Source organism: Ictidomys tridecemlineatus, chromosome 6, assembly GCF_052094955.1.
Source record: "Ictidomys tridecemlineatus isolate mIctTri1 chromosome 6, mIctTri1.hap1, whole genome shotgun sequence".
Classification (NCBI taxonomy): Eukaryota; Metazoa; Chordata; class Mammalia; order Rodentia; family Sciuridae; genus Ictidomys; species Ictidomys tridecemlineatus.
The window spans coordinates 3,988,504-4,010,584 of NC_135482.1; the positions used below are offsets into that span (position 1 = coordinate 3,988,504).

Genomic DNA, 22,081 nt, shown 5'->3' on the forward strand with positions numbered 1-22,081 from the left:
TGTGGGACAAGGGTGGCCTAGGCCACTGGCTGGTGTCTTGAGGAGACCAAACAGACCCAGGAAGACGGCGGGAGGCAGGGTGGGAGGGATGTGGCGGGGCAGGAGGACAGGGTGCTGCCGGGTTAGGCTGCAGGGTGCCGTCCTTTGAGGCGGCAGCCACGGGGCCCGCACACAGCCCCAGGGAGATCCGTGCACCTGGAAGGAGCAGGGTGGCCGTCTGTGCCATCTCACCTGGAGGGTCCCCTCCACATCCAGGACCCGTCACAGGGAGGGCGCGCGCCGGGCCAGGAGGAAGCCCACCAGCCCCCACCGGCAGATGGTGCTGGTGATGGCCACGGTGGCCCTGGGGACCTGGGGGAGGCTCAGGAAGATCAGAGCTCAGTGCCCACCAGTCGACAGAGCAGAGGGGGGTGACGGGGGCAGGAGACGTGGGGAGGGTGGCGCGTGCGGGGGGGGGGGGATGGCGGGGGGGGGGGACACTTACTCCAGCAGCCGCTGGTGGTTGAGCTCGTGCGAGGGGGGCATCCGGCAGCAGCTGAAGGTGACAATGAGTCTCCCGCAGCGGTCGTCCCCTGTGGGAACAGACACACACGTGAGCCTTGGCCCAGCTTCCCTGGAAACCCCCAGGCGCAGCCCTGAGCCCCCCCGCTTGTCACCGAGGGGTCCTCACGGCCGCGCGTGCGCTGGAAGACTGAGGCCCACGGGTAGGTCCCAGGGCCAGGCCTCACCGCTGGCTGGTGGCCTCGGATTTCAATCCAGACACATCGGCTGCTCTGCGCGCCCCTCCTCCCCACACCCCCACCCCAGGGCTCCCCTCGAGCTCCGGGCCCAGGAGGCGGCAGGTGGCCCAGAGTAGTCACCCTGGACAGGACCTTGCATCCAGGACCGGGCCCTCTCAGAAGAGGTCAGCCCTGTCCAGCATGGCCTCTTGACACACCTGTGCCGGCTCCATGCAGGACAGCCACACGGGTGCTCTTCTGGGGCGGGGCTCACAGCAGGTGCTCAGTGAGACCAAGAAGCCAGGACCCTGGGCTTTGCCTGCCTCCACCTGGGGCAGCAGGCTGGGCACACTCTGCAGCCGGACCCTCCTGCTGCAGCCCCCCACCCACACCCGCGGCCAGGAGGAAGGGCCGAGCCCCACAGCCTTCCTCTCTCCACTCCCTGGCGCTGAGCGGGAGGACCCCGGGGTTCAGCAAGGCTGGGAGGGGCCTAAGTCACGTGCTGGGGACAGCCCTGGCTTCCAGACCCCTGAGCCTCCTTGTCCCCCAGCCCTGGCTTGGGGACGAGGGCGGACGGAGCAGGCTGCCCTGGCTGCCGCACCCATGGCTTCCCTCACAACCAAACACGAGACACCGGAAAGCACACTCAGACACGCGCCAAGGCCATGGGCAGCAGGGGAGGGACACCAAATCCTGGGACGCCCTGAGGCAGACGGGTGGGCCACCAGGCCCCTCCTTTCCTGAAAGCGCCTCCTGCCACCTGGACGTCACCCCTCCTCCTGACCCCGCAGCCGGCCACAGACCTGCAGCACCCACCTGTCATAGGTGAGGGAGCAGCAGAGGCCCCGGGGACAGGCGCGGAGGCCCTGGGGACAGGCGCGGAGGCCCACCCAGCAGACAGTGCAGGGCTAAGGCCTCGGTCAGCTGCTGAGGCGGGGTCGGAGGGCGGCCTGGCTTCCATGGGCATCCTGGGGCCCCAGGGGGAATCTGGGACAGAAAGTGCCCAGACCTGGCCACCCCAGTGTGCACGCTGCTCCCTCTCCTGTCCCCCCGAGCCCCCGAGGCCTGCGGCCACAGGCACACGTGGTGTTGAAGTTTAAATGTGCTCCAGGAGGGGGAGCCCGCAGCTCCTTAGTGGCGCTGCCACATTCACCCCCAGGTGGCGAGACAGGAGGCTGAGGCAGGAGGATCACAATCTCAAAGCCAGCCTCAGCAACTTAGCGAAGCCCTAAGAAACTTAGCAAGACCCTGTCTCAGAAATAAGGTGGGTGGGGCACTGGGACGTGACTCGGTGGTTAAGCGCCCCTGGTTCAGTCCCCAGTACAAAAAAAAAATCTTAAATTGAACCGTCCTGAGTGAGGCCGGCTGGCCCTAGGAAGGCAGGTCACAACTCAGCATGGCCACAGGGTGCAGCCAGGGAGTGCCTGGGTCGCCCTCCCCACACAGGACGCTTCACCACCCACCAGGGAGGTGCTGGAGCCCTGGCCAGAGCTTTCCTTCCTCGGGTGACTGACCAATGTCACTGGCCAGTCTCCAGCCCCTCCCCCAGGGTCCAAAGCCCCACCCCTGGGACCTCAGCAGCCTACCTGGTCACCCAGCGACCTCACAGCATGACCTATCTAAGCCCCGGGGGACACTCCAAGGACTCAATCCAGGGCCACAGGCCAGGCAGGTGTGTTGTGCTGCCCACAGGGGACTGCAGGGCAGCACTGAGCGCCCGCGAGAGGCGGCTGTGGGGGAGGAGCGGTTGAGGGCAGCGGGCGGGAGCGACTCAGGACCCGGGTCGGCCAGGACCGGCAGGGCTGCAATGGGACACAGGAGAGGGAAGAAGGGGTCAGGGCCCCAGACAAGGAGGGCTAAGAGTGGACTTGCACCTGTTGACAGTGGGGGTCAGGGAGGAGGCTGGGACAGATCTGCCGGGTCACTGGAAGGCCTCAGGCCATGGGGCAGGGTCCCCTGGGTAGAGAGAGTGAGGTGGGGTGGGGGACGCAGGGATCCCCGACCTGGGGTCAGTGACGGGGCAGGAAGGCCCTGTGAGGAGGCCCCCAGGCCCAGGTCCGCAGCAGGGCCTCCCAGTGCACGGACAGGGACACGCGGGGGCACTGGGCTATGGGGGGGCCCAGGTGGGGCTGAGTCAGGCCAGGAGACAGATGAGGCTTGTGAGCACCCCAGAGTGACCACTGGGGATAAACAGGGCCAGGAAGGCCAGGGCTGGAGAAGTAGAGGCCCAGGGAGGTGGCCAGGGACACGCCCCGCAGGCCTGATGGGAGCGTGGGTCCTGTGCCCCCTGCTCTGGGGGGACATGAGGCAGGAAGCCAAACGTCCACGGCTGCTGCACACTGAGACGGTCAGGAGAGACCACTGTGCCCCATGCCTTATAATCTGGCCAGGGGCCTGGGGATGGGGAGGGTGCAGGGACGGGGCAAGAGGGCAGGGAAGGATGGGTTCCAGCAATGGGGCGTCAGGTGCGCTGACCATGCCTGGAGGCCGTCCACCACCAGAGAGAGAGGGGACAGAGGCCCCCGGGCAGAGCAGGGCAAAGGCACCGGCAGGAGTGGACAGGAGCCTGAGCCCACTCGGGCCAGTCCCCTGTCTCCACCCGCATCCTTCTCACTCATTCCCTTCAAAAACACTTACTGAGCACCTACTATGTGCAGGGTCCATGGATACCATGATACTGGACTGTGAAGACGAGCTGCCGTCGAAGCTTTTAAACCCCAACCCTCACAAAACTAAAAATAAAATAAAAAACCCTAAAGGGCAACAACTTGGCACTTTATTTTCACATCAATAGGGTTTTTTTTTGTGCTGGTCCTGGGGATGGAACCCAGGCCTCACGTGTGCCAGGCAAGACTTCACCAAGCCACATCCCCAGCCCTTAAAAAAAACCCTGCACTTCAAGACAGGGTCTCGCTAAGTTGCCCCGGCCGGCCTCCACCTTGGATTCTCCTCCTCAGCCACCACAACGCCCAGATGACCGGCCAGCCTCCCTGTTGGGGACAGTAATAAAGCTGACCTTGGGGCTGCAGGAAGGGGAGCCAGCCCACTGGACAGCCCGGGCGAGCCGCACACAGCGCTCGTGACGGCAGGAGCCTGGCGCTTCAGGAGGGCTGCGTCCTGTCACCTCGCAGGAGAGGAAACTGAGGCCCAGAGGCCAGGCGAGGGCCGGGCAGGGGGCCAGCCTGCAGCCGCTGCCTCTGAGCAGCCCCCGCCTGCCCCAGAGCCTCCTCTGCTCCCCCACCGAGGGTCTGCTCTCCCCGGTTCCCGGACACGGGCGTCCTCAGCAGCCCTGAGGGTTCCCTGGAACATTCCTGCTGCAGCCGGGACGTCACCGTCACCGTGGCATCTGCACCAAGGACCTCAGTGGAGGTGAGAAACCCCTCGCTGTGCTCTGGGAACACAGGTCGCGCGCGGATCCAGAAGGCTTCGCGAGGTCGCAGCTTGGAAGGAAATGAATGCAGCCCACGCAGAGGCCCAGGGTGGATCCGCGATTTCCCCTCCGCTGCTCCCAGCGCAGCTCCCTCGCGGCCCGGGATGGGGTGTGCGTGAAGGAGCCCAGCGCCCAGGACCTCCCTGTGCCTCTCCTCCAGGCGCCCGCTGGTCCAGGCTGGTGAGCGCAGCAGGCCCAGGCTCGTCCAGCTGTCGGCCTCTGTTTCCAGCTTTTGTCAAGGCCGCAGCCATATCCGCAGACGTGGAGGAGATGTGAGGGCCTGGTCTGCGTCCTGCAGGAGGCCAGCTGCCTGCGGGGCTCTGTGAGGAGGGCGCATTCTGGGTCCAGCACAGGATCCTGGGTGACCTCTCCTTCTCTTCCCTGCCAGTTGCCCCTCCGCATCTCTGAGACTGTGCCTCCCGCCTCCTCTGGTCCCTGGGCCTAGAGCCTTCCATCTCCCACCTGCTTCCCGCCTCCTGCCCTCATTCTGAGCCTGGGCCCCAGATCCAGGCTTCAGACCCCCAAACACGCTTTCCCCACAAAGACCACTTCTCTTTTTCTTTTGGTCCTGGAGAGTAAACCCAGGGGTGCTTCAGCCTTGAGCCACTTTCTATTTTTCATTTTGAGACAGGGTCTCATAAGTTGCTGAGGCTGGCCTTGAACCTGCAATCCTCCTGCCTCAGCCTCCTGAGTGGCTGGGATCATGGTCATGCACCAACACACCCGGCCCAACCATCACCTCTTCTTAAAATACCGAGGTCAGTGTTATTTATGAAACACCGCTCTTGGGTTAGAATTCTACGGAGCTTCCGTTTAGCCAGACACATAACGCCTAGGTTGTGAGGGACTGCTCAGAAAGGGTTTTTTTGGTTTTTTTTTTAATATCTATTTTTTATTTCTTAGTTCTCGGCCGACACAACATCTTTGTCTGTATGTGGTGCTGAGGATGGAACCTGGGCCACACGCATGCCAGGTGAGCGCGCTACCGCCTGAGCCACATCCCCAGCCCCAGAAAGGTTTTTTAAAAAACCTCAGTGAAAAATTTTCTTCATGGTAGATGGACACAAGACCTTTATTTTATACGCAGCCCTGAGGCCGGAACCCAGGGCCTCACACGTGCTGGGCAAGTGCTCCACCCCGAGCCCCGGCCCGGCCCTCAGAACTGCTTTGACAAGTCTCTGGATTTGGCTGTGGTCCGGCTGTTGCCCCGAGAGGAACCCGTCTGTCAGGGAGCCAGGTCTGGCTGGACTTGAAGGGCATGGTCAAGCCCTTGTTGAAAGGGGACCGTGAACTGTCCCTAGGGACCACTCAGGAGCAGGAGCCAGAGTTAGAGATGAGGGAAGGAGGTGCGGCCGGGAGGAGGGGCGGCGGCAGGGAGGCCGGGTCAGCTCCCCACCGGGGGCCCTGGTGCCAGCAGCCTCAGGAGCCTCAGGAGGCCTCAGCCCCCCAGGCTGGGACCGATGGCCTCTCTAAAGCGAGGGGTTCTTGACCCTGCCGTCCCCTCCGCCTCCTGTGAGCTTCCCCAGGGCTTCTCAGAGTGGCCCGAGGCCGTCACCTGCTCTTTGAAGATGGTGACATTTCTAAGAAGCTCCTTTTGAAAACTTTGCTCCAAAACAGAAGAGCTGTCTGGGGCCTGGGGACCAGGGCCACACACCACTCCAGGGACCCTGCAGCAGTGGACCAGCCAAGCGGCATTTCACGGTGTCTCTGGGAGGACCCCGGGCACAACCTCAGGCGTGTCCACAGCCCCTTAATGACACTGAAGGACCCACAGCACCCTCCAAGTCTGTCCTCTGGGTGACCCGCCCCCAGCCACTGTGATGGCCCGGTCAGCCGCTGCGGGCCGAGCCCTGCGTCCCTCTCTCGTGGACGCTAACGTCCCAGTGATGAGCTGGTGAAGAGATGCCCCCACAGGCCGCGACCTGGGTGGCGGGCAGGGAGGCGGGGACGGGCAAGCCCTGCCGGCTCCAAGGACGGAAAGCCACACAGCTTTGCGGTCATGTGAAAACCAGACTTCAGGACAAGGAGCCGGAGGACACCAAGCCACCCAGGAACAACACCAGGACAACGTGAGACCAGCCGCCCAGGTGTTCGCCTCCCAGCTGCACAGCGTCCAGCACGGGAAGCCAAGGAGGGCGGAACCCAAGGACTGGACAGGCCAGCCGGGAGCTCAGACCAGGACCCGCTCCTACTGGCGGTTGACGGAAACCAGCAAAGAGCAGGAGGGAGAGCTGACCAGCTCGACCCATCAATTAACCCCGTAAAGACCTAGACCGCCACCCACACTGCACTCAGGCACCCAGCTGGGTGGTCACTGCCCCGCCAACTCCCAGGTCTCAGAACCCAACAGTCCTCTAGGGGCTACTATTAAGAATCTCAAGGAGTGTTTTAAAAACATGTGGGTCAGCTGAGCGCGGGGGTGCACACCTGTAGTCCCAGAGGCTCAGGAGGCTGAGACAGGAGGATCAAGAGTTCAAAGCCAGCCTCAGCAACTGCGAGGCACTCAGCAGCTCAGTGAGACCCTGTCTCTAAATAAAACACAAAATAGGGCTGGGGACGTGGCTCAGTGGCTGAGTGCCCCTGAGTTCAATCCTCAGTACCAAAAAAAAAAAAAAAAAAAAGAACAGAGAATCTGAGAATAGCTACTCATCTGTTCATCGGAAGTTAACATCAAGCCCATCTCACACAAACACTAACATGTTTTTTGTGCCTTTCCTTGGCACCTGATCTCCGGATCCGTGTCCCCAATGTTGGCCCTGAGCGTTTTCTCAAAAGGACCTGGGGGTCTTGGAGCTATGGGGTGCCGTCCAGCCCCACCTCTGATCCCTCCTCTGTGTCAGTGGACACCGAGATGCCCCCTCTCCTTGGCTCTGGGTCTCCAGCGAGCGCTGGCCTCTCTTTGCCTCCTACCTCTCTAGGACCCAAGCTGCTTGGAGATGAGAGGGTGACGGGTGTGACTGCAGGGGACCCAGGAGCGGGGCTGGGGTCACTGTTCACTTGAGAAGCTCAAGCAGAGGGTCCCTGATCCGAGGCCCAGGCTGGGTGCTGCAGTGTGGGTCCCTCCGGCGGGCACTGGCGGGCTGAGGTCTGCGGAGCCCGTGCAGAGGCCTGCTGCTCTGTGCCAGGAGCCTGGCCGTGCCCTGCAGCCGGGGCTGCTGCCCCTCCGAGTGACGGAGCACGGTCCCTCAGCTCCTCAGAGCTCCCAGCCACGCTCTGACAGGTGTCACTGCCCCCTCAGAGCACAGGCAGGTGTCTCTGCCAATCACCGTCTCGTTTCTGGACATCGCCCAGGAGAGGCCAGACGGTCAGAGAGCCTGTCCACCCCACAGGGCCCTGATCTGACTTACCTGCCACCTGCAGGATGCCGTGTCTGGCCACATCGTAGAACGGGTGGCTTGTGCTCAGTGCAGAGTCCTGGCCAGCCATGGGCAACGCAGGGCCTTCCCCCAGCACCCAGCGCAGAGGTCCCCTCCCGGTCTCCGCAGCCCTGCAGTGGACAGCAAGCGTTGGAGGTCAGTCACGTTCTCGAATAAGGAGGGGAGTGGGGGACCCTTCTGAGGCCCTTTTTCTTTGGGGTACCAGGCACTGAACTCAGAGGCACTCGAACACTAAGACACATCCCCGGCTCTATTTTGTATTTTATTTAGAGACAGGGTCTGAGTGGCTTAGCGTCTTGCTCTTGCTGAGGCTGGCATTGAACTCGAGATCCTCCTGCCTCAGCCTCCTGAACTGCTGGGATCACAGGCATGAGGCACCACACTTGGCCTGAAGTCCTTTTCTAAGACAGTCACCTGCCTCTGCTTTGTACCTGCTCTGACACAAATCCACGACATGCCCACCTGTGCCGGGCATCCATGGTGCACTCTAACTCAGCTGAGTACCCACCATGCTCACCCAGTGAGTAGCACCATGGAGGAGGAAAATAAGACCCAAGATGAATTCTTCCACACTGGCAGGAGTGGGAACTAAGGCCCAGAGAGCGACTTGCCCGAGGCCACAGTGCGGTGGGTCGGGACCTAAGTTCCAGCTCTCTGACCCAGGTCCCAAGAAGCTGCCTGCCTGGCCGCGGAGGAGGCTGGCGCCAAGCCTGGGAGGGCTGGAGTGAGTGGCAAGGCAGGAGGGAGCTGCCGAGCCACAGCCCTGGGGGAGTCCCCGCTGGAAGGAGAAGGGGACTGGGGTTGCAAGGTGGGCGTAGGCTCCAGTCCCCGATGTGGCTGAGTCTGATCTGGAAACAGCGTCTTGGGGGCAGTTAGTGGGTCAGGTCATTGTAGACGCAGGGGATCCTAATGCAGCGGCTGGTGTCCATGAGGAGAGCCCGCAGAGGGCTTCGAGGTGTGGCGGAGGCAGAGACCGAGATGGAGCGGCCAGCGCTCCAGGGACGTCGGGAGCCACCAGGAGCTGTAAGCGGCAGGAAGGCCCCTCCTCGCAGCCTCAGGAGGAGTGTGGTCCTGCCACACCTGGATCATGGACTCTGGCCCCGGAATTGTGAAAGAGTAACTTCTACGTCACCAAGTTCATGGTCATTTGTCACAGCAGCCCTGGGAGCCTGGCAAGCGGCTGGGCTTTACCCAGGGAGCCCAGGGGCCTCCTGCCTGCTGCACAGGGCGAGGTTTTTTGAGCATGTGAATGTATGACCTCCAGGAAGTGGGTCCCCAGGAGGATGTGTCCACTGCCCCTCCCCCTCCACCAGCTGCTACAGGTCCAGCCTGGACACACCCTCCCAGCAGGAGGGGCCCTGGGCCAGTCCATCCTGTCCTGGCCCAAGGCTGCCACCACCAGGGTCTGGCAGGGGCGTCTGCCCACTCTCAGGGAGAAGCCCGCGGGGGTGGGGTGGGGACGCCCTTCCAGGGCCCGGCTGCGTTTTCGTTTCTCCCTAAAATGAAAACCTCGCGCGGTGTCTGAACACCGGCATCTGATCCGAACTTGTCTAATTAAACACAACATAAGCTCTGAGTTCCCAGACTCAGCAACCCACGGCGGCACAAACACACGTGGACACGTGGGCTGGTTCACACCGCACCACGGCCACCGACGGTCCCCAAGGGACACCCACCCGGGAAAGGAGTCATGCCCACAGCTGCCCCACAGGGGGCGCCCTGCACAGTGTGCACGTGAGCTGCGGCCACACGGCTCCACACCGTGGGGCGGCCTCGCAGTCACGTGGAGCGTCAGACGTGAAAGAGGGTGGACAACTCCATCCATGAGGGGTCAACACCGGGCTGGGGACCCGTGGTGACAGGCACGAGGTGGTGCTGATGGGTGGGCACCAGGGCTTGGGCTGGGCGTCTTCTGTTTCCAGGCTTGGTGCAGGCTGGTCCCCACCTGGGTGAGGACCCGCTCCACAGGCAAGGCCTGGGGATGGGCCTGGCCCCAGGGGACACGCAGAGGACTCCTGCTGCGGGCAGGCTGGGCGGGTCCTGGGCGGAGGACAGCTGCAGAGTCCCCGGCCCTCCAGTGCCCAGAGGGGACCTGAAACCCAGCCTGCGTGGTGCCGTGGGGCCAGCTGGCCGGGGACAGCAAGGTCCCCACCCCAAGGGTGGCCGTGGGGCAGGAGATCAGTGACACTGTCCACAGCCAGTGGACAATGACTTCCTCCCCTGCCTCCAGCCTACCGTGCCCCTCCACAGAGATGGCCATCCTGTGACCTGGCGGCAGATGCCACTGTCACTCGTCTCCCCAGTGGCAGAGAGCAGCTCTGCTGTGTTTGCTCAGGACCCTGTGTGTGGGATGAGGGGTCGATGGGGGGGCACGCACAGGGGGCTGTTAGGGTCTGTAAACAAGTCAGGATGGCGCCTGGCATTTTGCAGAGGGAGTGGCTTGTGAAGTAACGCCAGCGAGCCACAAAGTGTGGAGATTCCTTATTGGTTGACGGCTGTATCTAGTTTACGTTAATTAGATAAGCTGTGTGGAGTGTGTATATGCCCCTCCTGTCCTACAGCCTCAGGATACCCAGTAAGAATAGTGTTAGGAGAATAAGATAGATGTATCCACAATAATGGACCTTCTTGCCAAAATACTCCTGTAGGAATATTTTTTGTTGGCAGTACAATAAATAATAAAGGCAAACTTATGTCAATTCTATCCAAATGCATATTTTCCATATATGTTTCAATGGTTTTTAATGCCTTTCTTGCTTCAGGCATTAACATGCGGGGTGAATTTGGATCTGATGGACCTTTTAGGATATCAAATAAAGGTCCCAACTCTCCTGTTGGTATGCCTAGATAAGGCCTTATCCAATTTATGTCTCCTAATAACTTTTGAAAGTCATTAAGTGATTTGAGTTGATCTACTCGTATTTGAATTTTTGGTGGACGGACCATGGTTGAGGATAATAGAACTCCTAAATAATTAATTGGAAAATTTAATTGTACTTTATCTATTGCTATCTCTAGATTATAATTTTTTAATAAGTTTGTAAGTGTGGCATAACATTCTAGCAATGTGTTTTATCTTTGTGTGCTAACAATACATCATCCATATAGTGAAATATTTGTAGTTCAGGATTTTGATTTCTAAGTGGCTGGATTGCTTTGTTAACATAGATTTGACACATAGTTGGACTGTTAGCCATCCCTTGAGGGAGTACTTTCCATTCATATCTCTGATCGGGACCTTCATGATTCAGTGCAGGGATAGTAAATGCAAAACGTGGACTATCCTCAGGATGAATTGGAATTGAAAAAAAAAACCCAATCTTTAATATCTATAGCTAAAACATACCAGGTTTTTGGCAAAGCAGACAATTGAGGAATCCCTGATTGGGCAGATCCCATAATAACCATCTCATTATTAATGGCTCTTAAATCTTGCAATAATCTCCATTTACCAGATTTCTTTTTGATGACAAAAATGGGAGTATTATGGGGAGATACGGAAGGTTGTATATGTCCCTCCGCTAATTGTTGTTTGACCAGGTCATGGGCTGCTTGTATCTTTTCTTTAGTCAGGGGCCACTGAGGAACCCATACTGGTCTTTCTGATTTCCATGTAATTTTTATTGTCTCAGTGACCCCTTCTGAAAACCCAATCCAGGTCTATTTATTCCTTGATCTATTTGTATTGGTGCTGCTATACCTTGTTCTTGTTCTCCTAATCTTTTTTCTTTCCTAAAACCTTGTCTAGCCCTAATAGTGGGCGCATTTGGATTGATGTTATTTGTTAATGTCAAACCTAATTGATCTAGGACATCTCGTCCCCATAAATTTATAGGAAGATGATCCAATACAAATAGCTGTATAGTTCCTTCACATCCTTCAGGATCCTTCCAATCTAATACCATTGCACTTCTATGGGGATTAGTCGCCACTCCTAGGCCTCGAAGCGTTTGAGTGGCTTGTTGTAATGGCCAATGTTTTGGCCATTCTTGTCGAGAGATGATGCTAAGGTCAGCACCTGTATCCAGTAGCCCATTAAATTCATGTCCTTGAATATTTAGTTTTAGCATTGGGCGAGAATCTAAATTTAAAGAAAGCATAGCCCAATCTACACCTGTGGAGCCTAATCCCCTGGAACCTCTTTCTACAGTATGGCTGGAAAATCTATCATGTAGGCTGGGTATTATTAACAACTGTGCTATTCTATCTCCTGGTGAAATTACTGATATACCTCTTGGAGAACTGGCTATAATTTTTATTTCACCTTCATAATCAGGATCAATTACCCCAGGACTTATCATAAGTCCTTTGAGAGTAGAAGAACTGCGTCCCAATAATAAGCCTACTGTTCCTTTGGGAAGAGGACCTTTTACTCCTGTGGGAATGATTTGAACTCCCATCTCTGGAGATAGTACTGCTCTGGCGGAGGCACAGATGTCCAACCCTGCACTCCCTCTGGTTTGTCTAGTGAGGGATCTAATGGACAATGTGTCCTAGGCATACCCTGATGGTGTTGCTGGGTTCCTCCAGTGCCCCATATATTTGTGGTCATGGGCCCCGGAGCATTGGGCACCCCTGTCCGTTTTTTGGCAATGGAGCCTGATGCCTTTCTCCATGATATCGTGGGTAAACACCTGGTCCTTGTCTGTTTTTTGATAACGGAGTACCCTCTATGGTGGTTTGAGAACGGCATTCATTAGCCCAATGTCTCCCTCTACAGCATCGTGGGCAAATACCCGGTATTCTACTCCTTTGATACCTAGTTTTGTTAAACTCTCCTCCTATGGGGCAACTCCTTTTAAAATGTCCTGTTTGTTCACAATTGTAGCATGTTTTTGGCCTGGCATCTAAAGCCTGTTGTACTGCAGCTGCCAAGACTTGCCCTTGTTCATTAATGTCTCTACATAATATATGTGTTTAAATCTCCATGTTTCCATGGTCTAATGACCTCTCTGCACCAATGATTCACTTGCTCATAAGCCAGTTGTTTAATTAATGGCATTGCTTGCTCTGTATCCCCAAAAATTCTGGCAGCCGTTTGAATAAGCCTATCTATAAATTCAGTGTAAGGTTCATTAGCTCCTTGTATTACCTTAGATAATTGACCTTGTAAATCTCCATGTCCTTGTAAAGTCTTCCATGCCCTAATTGCGTCTGCAGCAATTTGTGCATATATAGCAGCATAATATTCAATTTGTTACCGTTGACCCTCATAAGGTCCTTTTCCTAACAACATATCTAGATTTCTTTGAAGGTAACTGGCTGCTGCATTTCGCCTAGCCGTCTCCATGCAAAATTCCTCATTGGCAACCTTCCATAGCAAATATTGTCCTCCATTTAGCACAGATTTACACATGCTAGTCCAATCTGCTGGCTCTGCCGCAGTCCGGCTGCCTGCAGCAAAATAGCCGGGGGGTGACGAATAACTTGTGTACATTGATACAGCAGGAGTGGGAGCCGTTTACTGTAGGACAGGAGGGGTATATATACATTCCACACAGCTTATCTTAATTAACATAAACTAGATACAGCAGTCAACCAATCAGGAATCTCCACACTTAATGGCTCGCTGGCGCCACCTCACAAACCACTCCCCCTGGCAAAATACCAGGCGCCATCCTGACTTGTTTACAGACCCTAACAGGTCTGCAGGGCAGGGTGGTGTGGGGTGGCCTTGGGGGCTCCTGGCAGACACCAGCAGCCCTGGCAGCAGGTGGACTTGCGATGGAGGTGGACGGGCACCCCGTGGGGACTGAGGGGGGATCAGCGTGGATGGGGTGGGGGCTGGACAGAGGGGACAGGGTAGGGCCGTGGGTGGGCTGAGGGAGGGGCTCTCAGGAGGAGATTCACAAAGCAACCCAGAGGTGCCCTTCGCCCTGTGCCTTAGGAGGACGGTGCCATGGGTCCTGCCCCAACAGAAGCCCGCTGCCCCTGGACCTGGCTCACGCACGTCTCTCCCGAGCGCCCGCAGCTGAGACTCAATAAAGCCTCAATAATTCAGAATAAAATTTACACCAATGGAACCTCATGACTGTCACAGAGAGTCACAGCACCCGGGGGGGACGTGGCCTCGGAGGCCCCACTGTCCTGGAGAGAGAGAAATAATCAAATCAGCACAACGAGGCCTGCGGATCCATGAGGACTCTGGGAGTCTCTGGAAATGGCTTCCTCGGGGACACCTTCAGATGATGGGTGTCTCCAACGTGGCCACTTGGCTCTGGAGGGGACTCCTCCACCCTGATTCACACACGGGGAAGAGAGGGGCCTCCCAGAGCAGCCAGGATAAGGAGGCTGCCAGCCTCTGGTGGGGCAAGGTTCGAGGTCAAAGGTGAGCAGGTGGAAATGTGGCCCAACTGGGCAGTGGATGAGGGTGCGGGCGGCCAAGGAAGCTGATTCCCCACATCCAAAGTAGCTACGTCACGTGGAAGGACAGGCTGTCCAACTACGACCTCTGGGGGAAAAACAGCCCAAGTACTAAATGCTTCCCTGCAGGGAAGACTCATGTCCCTCGGAGTCTGGACACTGTCCTGGGTGTTTGTCCCCACGTCATGGTCAGGCAGGTTGGAGGGGAGAGGTGGCCAGGTCCACCAGAGGGTGACACCCAGGCAGCTGGATCCTCCCCAGCTCTGCTGAGCCGTAACTCAGGCCAGCTCAGCTGGCAGGTAGGACATCGGGGACCTCGGGGTGCCTATTAAACATGAGCCCCTCCCGACTGACCAAGACAGAGCAGCCAGGAAAACGATCCAATGGCACACAGTCAGACCACCTGGATAAGCTTCAGCAGCTACCCCGACCTCTCTGCATCTCCACTTCCTACTTTAGGAAAGACAACGGAGACAATAAGGTTCCCTTCTCACAGAGATATTACGAGGATTCATTGAGATAATGCAACAAGCTGCCCGTCACACGGCGGGTTGGCAGTGAATGTTCTCACGGCCATCATCATTACCGTTTTAAAAGGTAATTTAAAAGGCAGATTTCACATGGCTCCACTAGAGCCAGACCATCCTGATGTCACCAACAGCTGTCCCAAAGAGCACTCTGGAAAACACTCTGGCTGAGGTGTAATTAGCTAAAACTGAGCTTTTAGGGTCCATGAGAAGGGCACAATTCCATATAAAAGCACTTGGGTACTTCAATTCAATGACTAGAACCCTGAGCTTACAAAGTAGATGTCCTCAAATACAGACATAGAACCAATGCTACAGCTCGAGACAAGAGACAGCACTACAGACACTACAGACGGCCAGACACCGTGAGGGGGTCGACCAAGTGGCTGCGCCAATACATTCACCAACCCAGACAAGACCGACGCACAACTCTGCCAGAAAATAAGGAAATACCCCAAACTGGTTTTATATGGCCATCGTTACCCCAATGCTAAAACCAAAGACAACAAAACTATAGCCCAATATTGCTCATGAACATAAACATGAAAATCATAAACAAAATATTGACAAATCAAAGCTAGCAATATCCAAAAAGTATAATCTACCGTTTCCAAGTGGAGTTTATTTCAGTTGTGCAAATATGTTTTAACATTAAAAAAATCAACACAGTTCACCATAGAAACAGGGGTGGGTGGGACTGAGCATCTCAATAAATGCAGAAAAGTATTTGACAAAATTAAAGATATGTTCAATAACAAAAACTAGCAAAATTAAGATCTTTTAAACTTGATAAAGAGTGACTACAAAAAAACCTGCAGTTAACATCATACTCAATGGTGAAAGACCCAAACTTGCAGAGCAGTGACAGTCCTCCTCACCACTTCTGTGCACCAGTCTACACAAGGTCCCACCCATCGCAACAAGAAAAAAAGCAAAAGGCACACAAATTGGAAAGAAAGATAAATAAAACTTTCCCTACATGATATCTAAGCAGAAGATCCTAAGGAGTCTACAAAAGATCTACTAGAGCCAATAAACAAGGGGAACAAAAAAGATTAAGGAGAAGAGTCAATATGTAAAAATCCATTATATTCCTAAATACAAGCAACGAACAAATTGGAAATTAAAATTAAAAGTTCACTAACAATATATGTATAAAAAATTTCAAAATACCTAGGGATAAAAACAAACAAAAAAAAGTGTCTGATCTGAACACACAAAAAAACTACAAAATGTTAAAAAAAAATCAAAGGGTCTAAATAAATGGGTAAGTATACTATGTTCATGGATTAAAAGACACAGTACTCTAAAGATGTCAATTCTCTTCAAACCAATCTGTAGAATCAAACACAATCCTCAAGGAATCCCTAGTGGACTTTTCCTAGAAATTAATAAACTGATTCCAAAATTTATGTGCAACTGAAAATGACCTACAAGAGCCACAGTAAGTTTAGAAAGAAAGAGAACTGAAAGACTTCAATTTCAAACCTATTGCAAAGTTACCATAATCAGAACAGTGTGGTGTTGTCATAAAGAGAGACCTGCAGCATGCAGATCGGTGGAGCACACAGAGTCCAGAAATAGCTAGACACATTTAAGGTCCAACAATTTTCAAGTTTGGAGATGGTGGGGCACACCTGTAATCCCAGCAACTTGGAAGGCTGAGGCAGGAGGATTGCAAGTTTGAGGCCAGCCTCAGCAACTTAGACTCTGTCTGAAAATAAACAATAAAAAGAGCTGGGATATGGTTCCGTAGTAAAGGGCCCCCGGGTTTAATCCTTAGTACAAAAAAAAGAAAAGAAAAAAGATACAACAGCTTCAGGCAAAGACCTGGGCAGTCATCAGAACCATCCGGTGAGGGAGACAGGGAACAGGCCGTCCACCAAGGGCCAAAGCTGATGCCCACCCAGGTCATTCCCACTGCAGGGGAAAATGCAGCTCAGGGTGGGGACCCTGGAGGTCACCAGCTCAGCCAAACCAGCAAACCCAGCACCAAGAGTGGGACGGCCCGAGATCCCAGGCCGCCCGCCAGCGCCCTCCAACAGCAAGCTCCAGCGGGGGAAGGCTGCCCGCCCAGGAGGCTGAGCCTGACCCTCACTGAGCCCCAGCAACAGTGTTCAGGGCACAGGAAATCCCTACCACGGTGGGGAAATCAGACCCAGAACGAAGTCATTTAAGAAACAGCAGGTGGGCCAAGGGGACCCATTTAGGTGGAAGGAAGCCTAAGAGAGGCCCATGCAGGGCAGGAGGCCCAGGGGTTCTGGTTCAGTGCTTTTAGGGTATTCATCTCTTTGTTTATGGTGCTGGGGACTGACCCCAGGGGTGTTTCGCACTGAGCTGCATCCCCAGCCCTTTTATTAAATCTTGAAGTAAGGCCTCCCTAAGTTGTCCGGGCTAGCCTCGAACTTGCACTCCTCCTGCCTCAGCCTCCCCAGCCTGAACGCTCCTAGACACATGGAGCAGGTGGCCTGAGTCGTCAACAATATTAAGGAGTCACCGCCGACTCTCCCAGGTGCGGTAACGGCACTGGGCCACACAGGAGATGCTGTGTGTCCAGGAGATGCACGGTGCTGAGACACCCCTCCACTCGCTGCCCAGGAGCCCAGGGGCAGGGGCGGGGAGCGAGCAGCCGTGATGCACCCTGCGGTTTCCAAACTGAGGGATAAGCCTGTTCTTGGCAAGGTGTCCCCAGCGTTCCCAGGGTCTCAAGGACTTTCTCAGCAGCAGAGGGGGAGGGACAGGACTGAGGAGGCAGCCCTGGTTCTGCCCCATGAAGTCCAGGAGGCTTCAGAGGGGCCGCTCAGGGTCCCCAAGGTCCGCAGCAAGCCCTGCGCCTCCTCTGAGCCTCCCCCGCCCGCCTGGGCGACAGGGTCTTCCCTGCCCACAGTTCTCCCCGGCGCTGGGTCTGTCCCTGCGAAGCTCATGCTGGGCTCCGGCGCCACTGCAGGGTCCCCTGGGGGGGGTGCTGGGGTGCAGAGGGGAGGCGCCACCCTTGCCATGTCCGCAGCCGCCCTTCTCTGGGCTCCCTGCCGGGTCTCCACCAGCCTCCTCCCTCCGCCCACCAGCACCCGGGAGCCCGGCCACCTGCTCCCTCGGGCTGGACCCTGCTGCCACACTGCTGTGTGGCCTTGGCCCCGAGTTCTGCCCCATCTGAGCCGTGAGACGAGCAAGAACCTGCCCAGCTGCTCGCTGACCTGCGGCCAAGCCCAGGGGCTGCCAGGGCACTGCTGGGGACGCCTCCCCGAGCAGAAGGGAAGAAGGGTGCGCGCCCGCGCACACACACACACACAGGCACACACAGGCGCGCGCACACACACAGGCACACACAGGCACACACACACACACAGGCACACACACACACACACACACACACACAGCTCTGGGCCGTCTACCTCCAGCAAGGCCCCTGGGTGACATTCCTCCCTGCTCCAGGCTTCACAGACCATGGGGGTCCATATCAGTCCCCAAAGACACACGTCTCACGCCAGAACCCTGACCTGCTGCCACCTCTGCCCGCAGCCCTCCCTGGGCCCACCTCTGTGTTTCCTCCGTCGCCTGATCCTGGGCCGCGGCTTCTGAGGACGGAGCAGTGACGTCGCTGGCAGCCCCACCCACCCCATGCCCCGCTGTGCAGGCTCAGGCTGGGGTTCACCTCCCTGGTGGGGTGCAGGGCCCTGGGGGACAGACAGGTGGCCCAACGTGCCCTGCCTGGGCCCCGCTGGCCCCTCTCCAGTCGGGAGCCCAGCCCCTCCTCCACCTCAGCTTCCCGGGCTGGGGACCTGCCCGGGCTAAGGGGCAACACCCAGCCGGGAACCTGCACCCTGAGGGGGCCACCAACCTGCTGAGCCAAGGAACCGACTCACCCACCCCAAGACATGGCCCAAGGCACCTGGCGGGGAGAAGCCCTGGGGGGCTCCAGTCAGGCCATGAGTCCCTTGTCCCTAGCAAGCCCTGGCCACTGGACACAGATGAGGGCTGCTCCTATCCCCAGGTGACACCCATGTCCCTGGGGGCTCCCCATCACCCTGTCGGTCCATTTAAACCCCACGACGGGAGGAGGGGCTCCCCACTCTTGATGTTGGGAGGAGCAGGAAGCCCCAGGCCGGGACTCCACCACAGCCTCAGCTCCCCAGCCTCCCCCAGAGCCTCCCCCAGCCTCCCCCAGAGCCTCCAGAGCCCCTCCCCTGGGCCAGCCTGGAAACTGGCTCCGTCAGGGACATGCTTCAGCACAAACCTCCGCAAGCCAAACAGCAGCACCAGAGTGGGCTTCTGGAGGCCAGGCCCACACGGCCCCCTCCCCCCAAGGCAGGGGCACGGTCCCAGGAGGGGGACACGTCTGGACATTCTTGTTTCAAAGCCTTGCAGGAGGCTCTGGACCAGGGAACCTTCCCCTGCCGCAGTCAGCCCTCCCGTCCTCCCTGCCACGTGCAACCCCCGAGGGCCCCGTGAAGCCCTGGTGGTCCCAGAGCCATCTGCCACCTGGGGCCACCCAGGGGCCACCAGGCCACCCAGCTGTACAGTGTCCAAAGCCCCTGAGGCTAGGAAGCTGTGTTCTCCTTGGACTCTGCTTCTACCTGCCACAGTGACAGTAACCCCACCACGGTGACAATGACCCCACCATGGTGACAGTGACCCCGCCATGGTGACAGTGACCCCGCCCCAGTGACAGTGACCCCACCATGGTGACAGTGACCCCACCACGGTGACAGTGACCCCGCCATGGTGACAATGACCTTGCCCCAGTGACAGTGACCCCACCACGGTGACAGTGGCTTCCTTTTCCTTTTCCTAGCACAGGACCTTTTGTCTGGATCAGCCACCTCCGGGCACTGGCGGGACTCCCGTGCCATGGGAACCCGGCCTCGCTGCAGCAGGGGGCGAGGGGGTGCTGGACAGTCCGAGGGCCTCCCCACCACCGTCCTACGGCGGGGCCAGGTGAGTTCTCTGGTGTCCAAGATGCCTGTGGGCTTGGACCAGTGGCCACCAGCCTCCTTCTGCCCGTTATGTGCGTGGACAGGTCCCTGCACCCATCGAGGGCCCAAGGAGGAAGCCCTGCCTGTCCTGCTGCTGAGGGCCCAGGAGGCAGGAGGCCAGCGTCCTACCCCCCACGTGCCACACAGCTGCCCAGGAGCCCAGGGCGGTGCAGACTGGCTGGAGGTCCCTGGGGAGCGGGGTCACGGGTGGGCGAGCGGCTGCAGCAGCCTGTGGGGCCCTTCGGTGTGCAGCAGGTGTCTGGTCACACACTGCCTCGAGGAGTGTTTGCGGGTGAGATTCGAATCTGAATCAGGTGGCGGAGTGAAGCATGACCCTCCCTAATGTGGGTGGACCCCAACCCAGGGAGGACCTTCAGAAAGTCCCAACCTACAGGACCTGGTGGCGCTCCCCTCTGATCCCAGCTCCTCCTGCTATCTCAGCTACTTAGGAGGCTGAGGCAGGAGGATTGCAAGTTGGAGGCCAGTTCCGGCCACTTAGTGAGACCCTGTCTCAAAATAAAATAAAAAGGTCTGGGGTTGAGGCTCAGGGTGGAGCACTCATGCAGCCTGTGACGGCCCCGGGTTCCATCCCCAGCACCGCCAAAGAAAAGAAAGGAAAAAATCCCAACCCAGTAATGCACGGCTGTTTCTGGAAGGAGCCCTGTTCTGAAGTTCTCTACCCCCCCTTGGGCCACCATCGTGACATAGATCGGGTGTGGCTGAAAGGGTCTGGGTGGGACCAGAAGGTGCCGGCTTGCTCAGCAGTGCCAGGGTGTCCGGCTCTGCAGGAGCCAGGGAGACGGGGCCCAGGCCTCGGCTCGCAGGCAGGCGCCCGGCCCCCTGCTTCAGACCCCTTTCTTTTCAAACACGAAGCCCCACCTGGGGTCCACGCTGTCCACCCTCTGACCACACCAGGCCCTGGCATCCAGGGCCACCCCTCCCGGCTCTCAACTAGGGATGGGTGGCTGCTCATCTCTGGCTGATGGTCCCCATGGGTCCTGAGCGCTGAGCTCAGACAGGACCCTGGGACCCAGTGCAGGACCTGGTGTGCGTGGCCCCCACACACGGGAAGAAGCAGCAGCAGGAGTGACCAGACGCTGAACGGCTCTTCTCCTGGACAAGGGCTTTAGGGCATGAGCCCAGCACCCCAGCCTGCCTCAGGGATCCGAGTCCCCTACCTGCTGTCACCCCTGACCCTCGCTGCCCGGCCCAGAGGCCTACGCCAGGGTGGGGACGAGGACCCTCAGCTCCTGCTGGGCTGGGCGGGCCGCAGCCCTTCTGGGAGCCAGACCTGCACGGGGCCAGCCCGCCCGCGCCTCATGCAAAACAGATTTCAAATCACCCAACCGTTCTATTTATAATTCATAGCAAAATGGTTTGTTGCTGTAAAAATATATTTGCACATTACACAAACAGGCCCTGCCAGCAATTATCTTAATGCTGCAGCTACAATTAACACCTACTTACCTCGGGCAAATTAGCACCCAATTTAATTTGAGTGGCGCGTCCGCTGTGTGGGGAACAGAGGAAGCTCGGCTCTCCTAGGGGACAAGCAGTCTCACAGAGGGCTCCGGAGGGACAACGGGAGGGCCACGGTCACCAGGGCCTCACCCCCAGGCCCAGGGAGAAAGGGTCACAGGGTCACACCAGTCTCAGGTGCTGAAATCGGATTCTGGGAGGCGAAGGCGCTGCAGCACCCACGACGAGCAATTTTCTCCCTTTTGTGTCCGCGGTGCCACTAATCTGTGGACCAGACCCCACTGACCACTCGGACCACCCACCTCAGGGCCTCCTGCTGCTGGCAGGCAGGTGGCCCGTGCCCACCACTGTCCAGTTGGGGGATGAGGCCCTAGAACCGGGCAGGACATCCAACGAGCGGACCTGCTTCCCCACCTTGCTGGGGCCTGACCACCACCCCCGGGGGCCCCTGGACCCTCTGCTGAGGGCCACCCCCACCTCCTGCCCTGCTCGCTCTGTTCCCGAGTTGGGGGCGGCTGGGGGCTCATACTCAGGCCTGGGGACGGATCCTGGACCCCACCTCTGCCCTGAGGGGCGCTCCGCCCTGTGCTCTCCATCCCAAGCCACACCCCAGGCTCCCACCTGTCCCCTGACTCCAAACTTGACCCTCCCAAGGCCTAAGAAGTCCTCCAAGTAGCCCTCTTCAGGTCAAGGGCTTCCTAGAGCCAAACCCCTGCCAGAGTCCGGAGGACCCTCTCACCTGGCCCATCAGGCAGGCCCTCCTCTGCGCTAGCCACACGCCTCCGGACTGCTCTTCCCACACACTGAGCTGCTCCGGCCCCAGGGCCTTTGCACCTGAAACACTGGCCCCTGCACAGAGGAGAGACCCGTGATCCAGAGGTGGCTCCTGCTGACATGGTTGCCAAGGTGCAGGACAGTCATTCTGTCTGAATTCAAGGACAGCTGACACTAGCCTCCTCAGAAACTAAAGAGGGGCCCGGGCCCCCCCAGACTCACCCTGACCTGCAGATGCCGCTTCACAGAAAGCCCTGGCTACAGGTGGGCCAGGTCAAATGCCGCCCCTCAATGCAGCGGGTTCCGGGCACTTCAAGGCAAGTCTGAGTCCTCTGTGACCAAGTCCCACCACCCCAGACCTCTGGGTGGAGGCCCCTGGCTCCTGAGCTGGCTGCTGTGGGTAAGCAGCGGGCTCAGGGTGTCACCCCGATGAGTGGCA

General features: G+C 57.8%; 1 protein-coding gene across 2 annotated transcripts in view; it reads right to left on the reverse strand.

Moving 5' to 3' along the window:
* Positions 1–22,081, reverse strand: part of Arhgap8 (Rho GTPase activating protein 8) — a 51,684-nt gene that overhangs the window by 26,722 nt on the left and 2,881 nt on the right. For both annotated transcript variants that reach the window (XM_078052557.1, XM_078052558.1), the window contains exons 2-3: positions 7,497–7,636; positions 485–572 (exon numbers count right to left, since the gene is read on the reverse strand). In XM_078052557.1, coding sequence (XP_077908683.1) covers positions 485–572; positions 7,497–7,636 — 228 coding nt within the window. The remainder of the gene's footprint in view (positions 1–484; positions 573–7,496; positions 7,637–22,081) is intronic.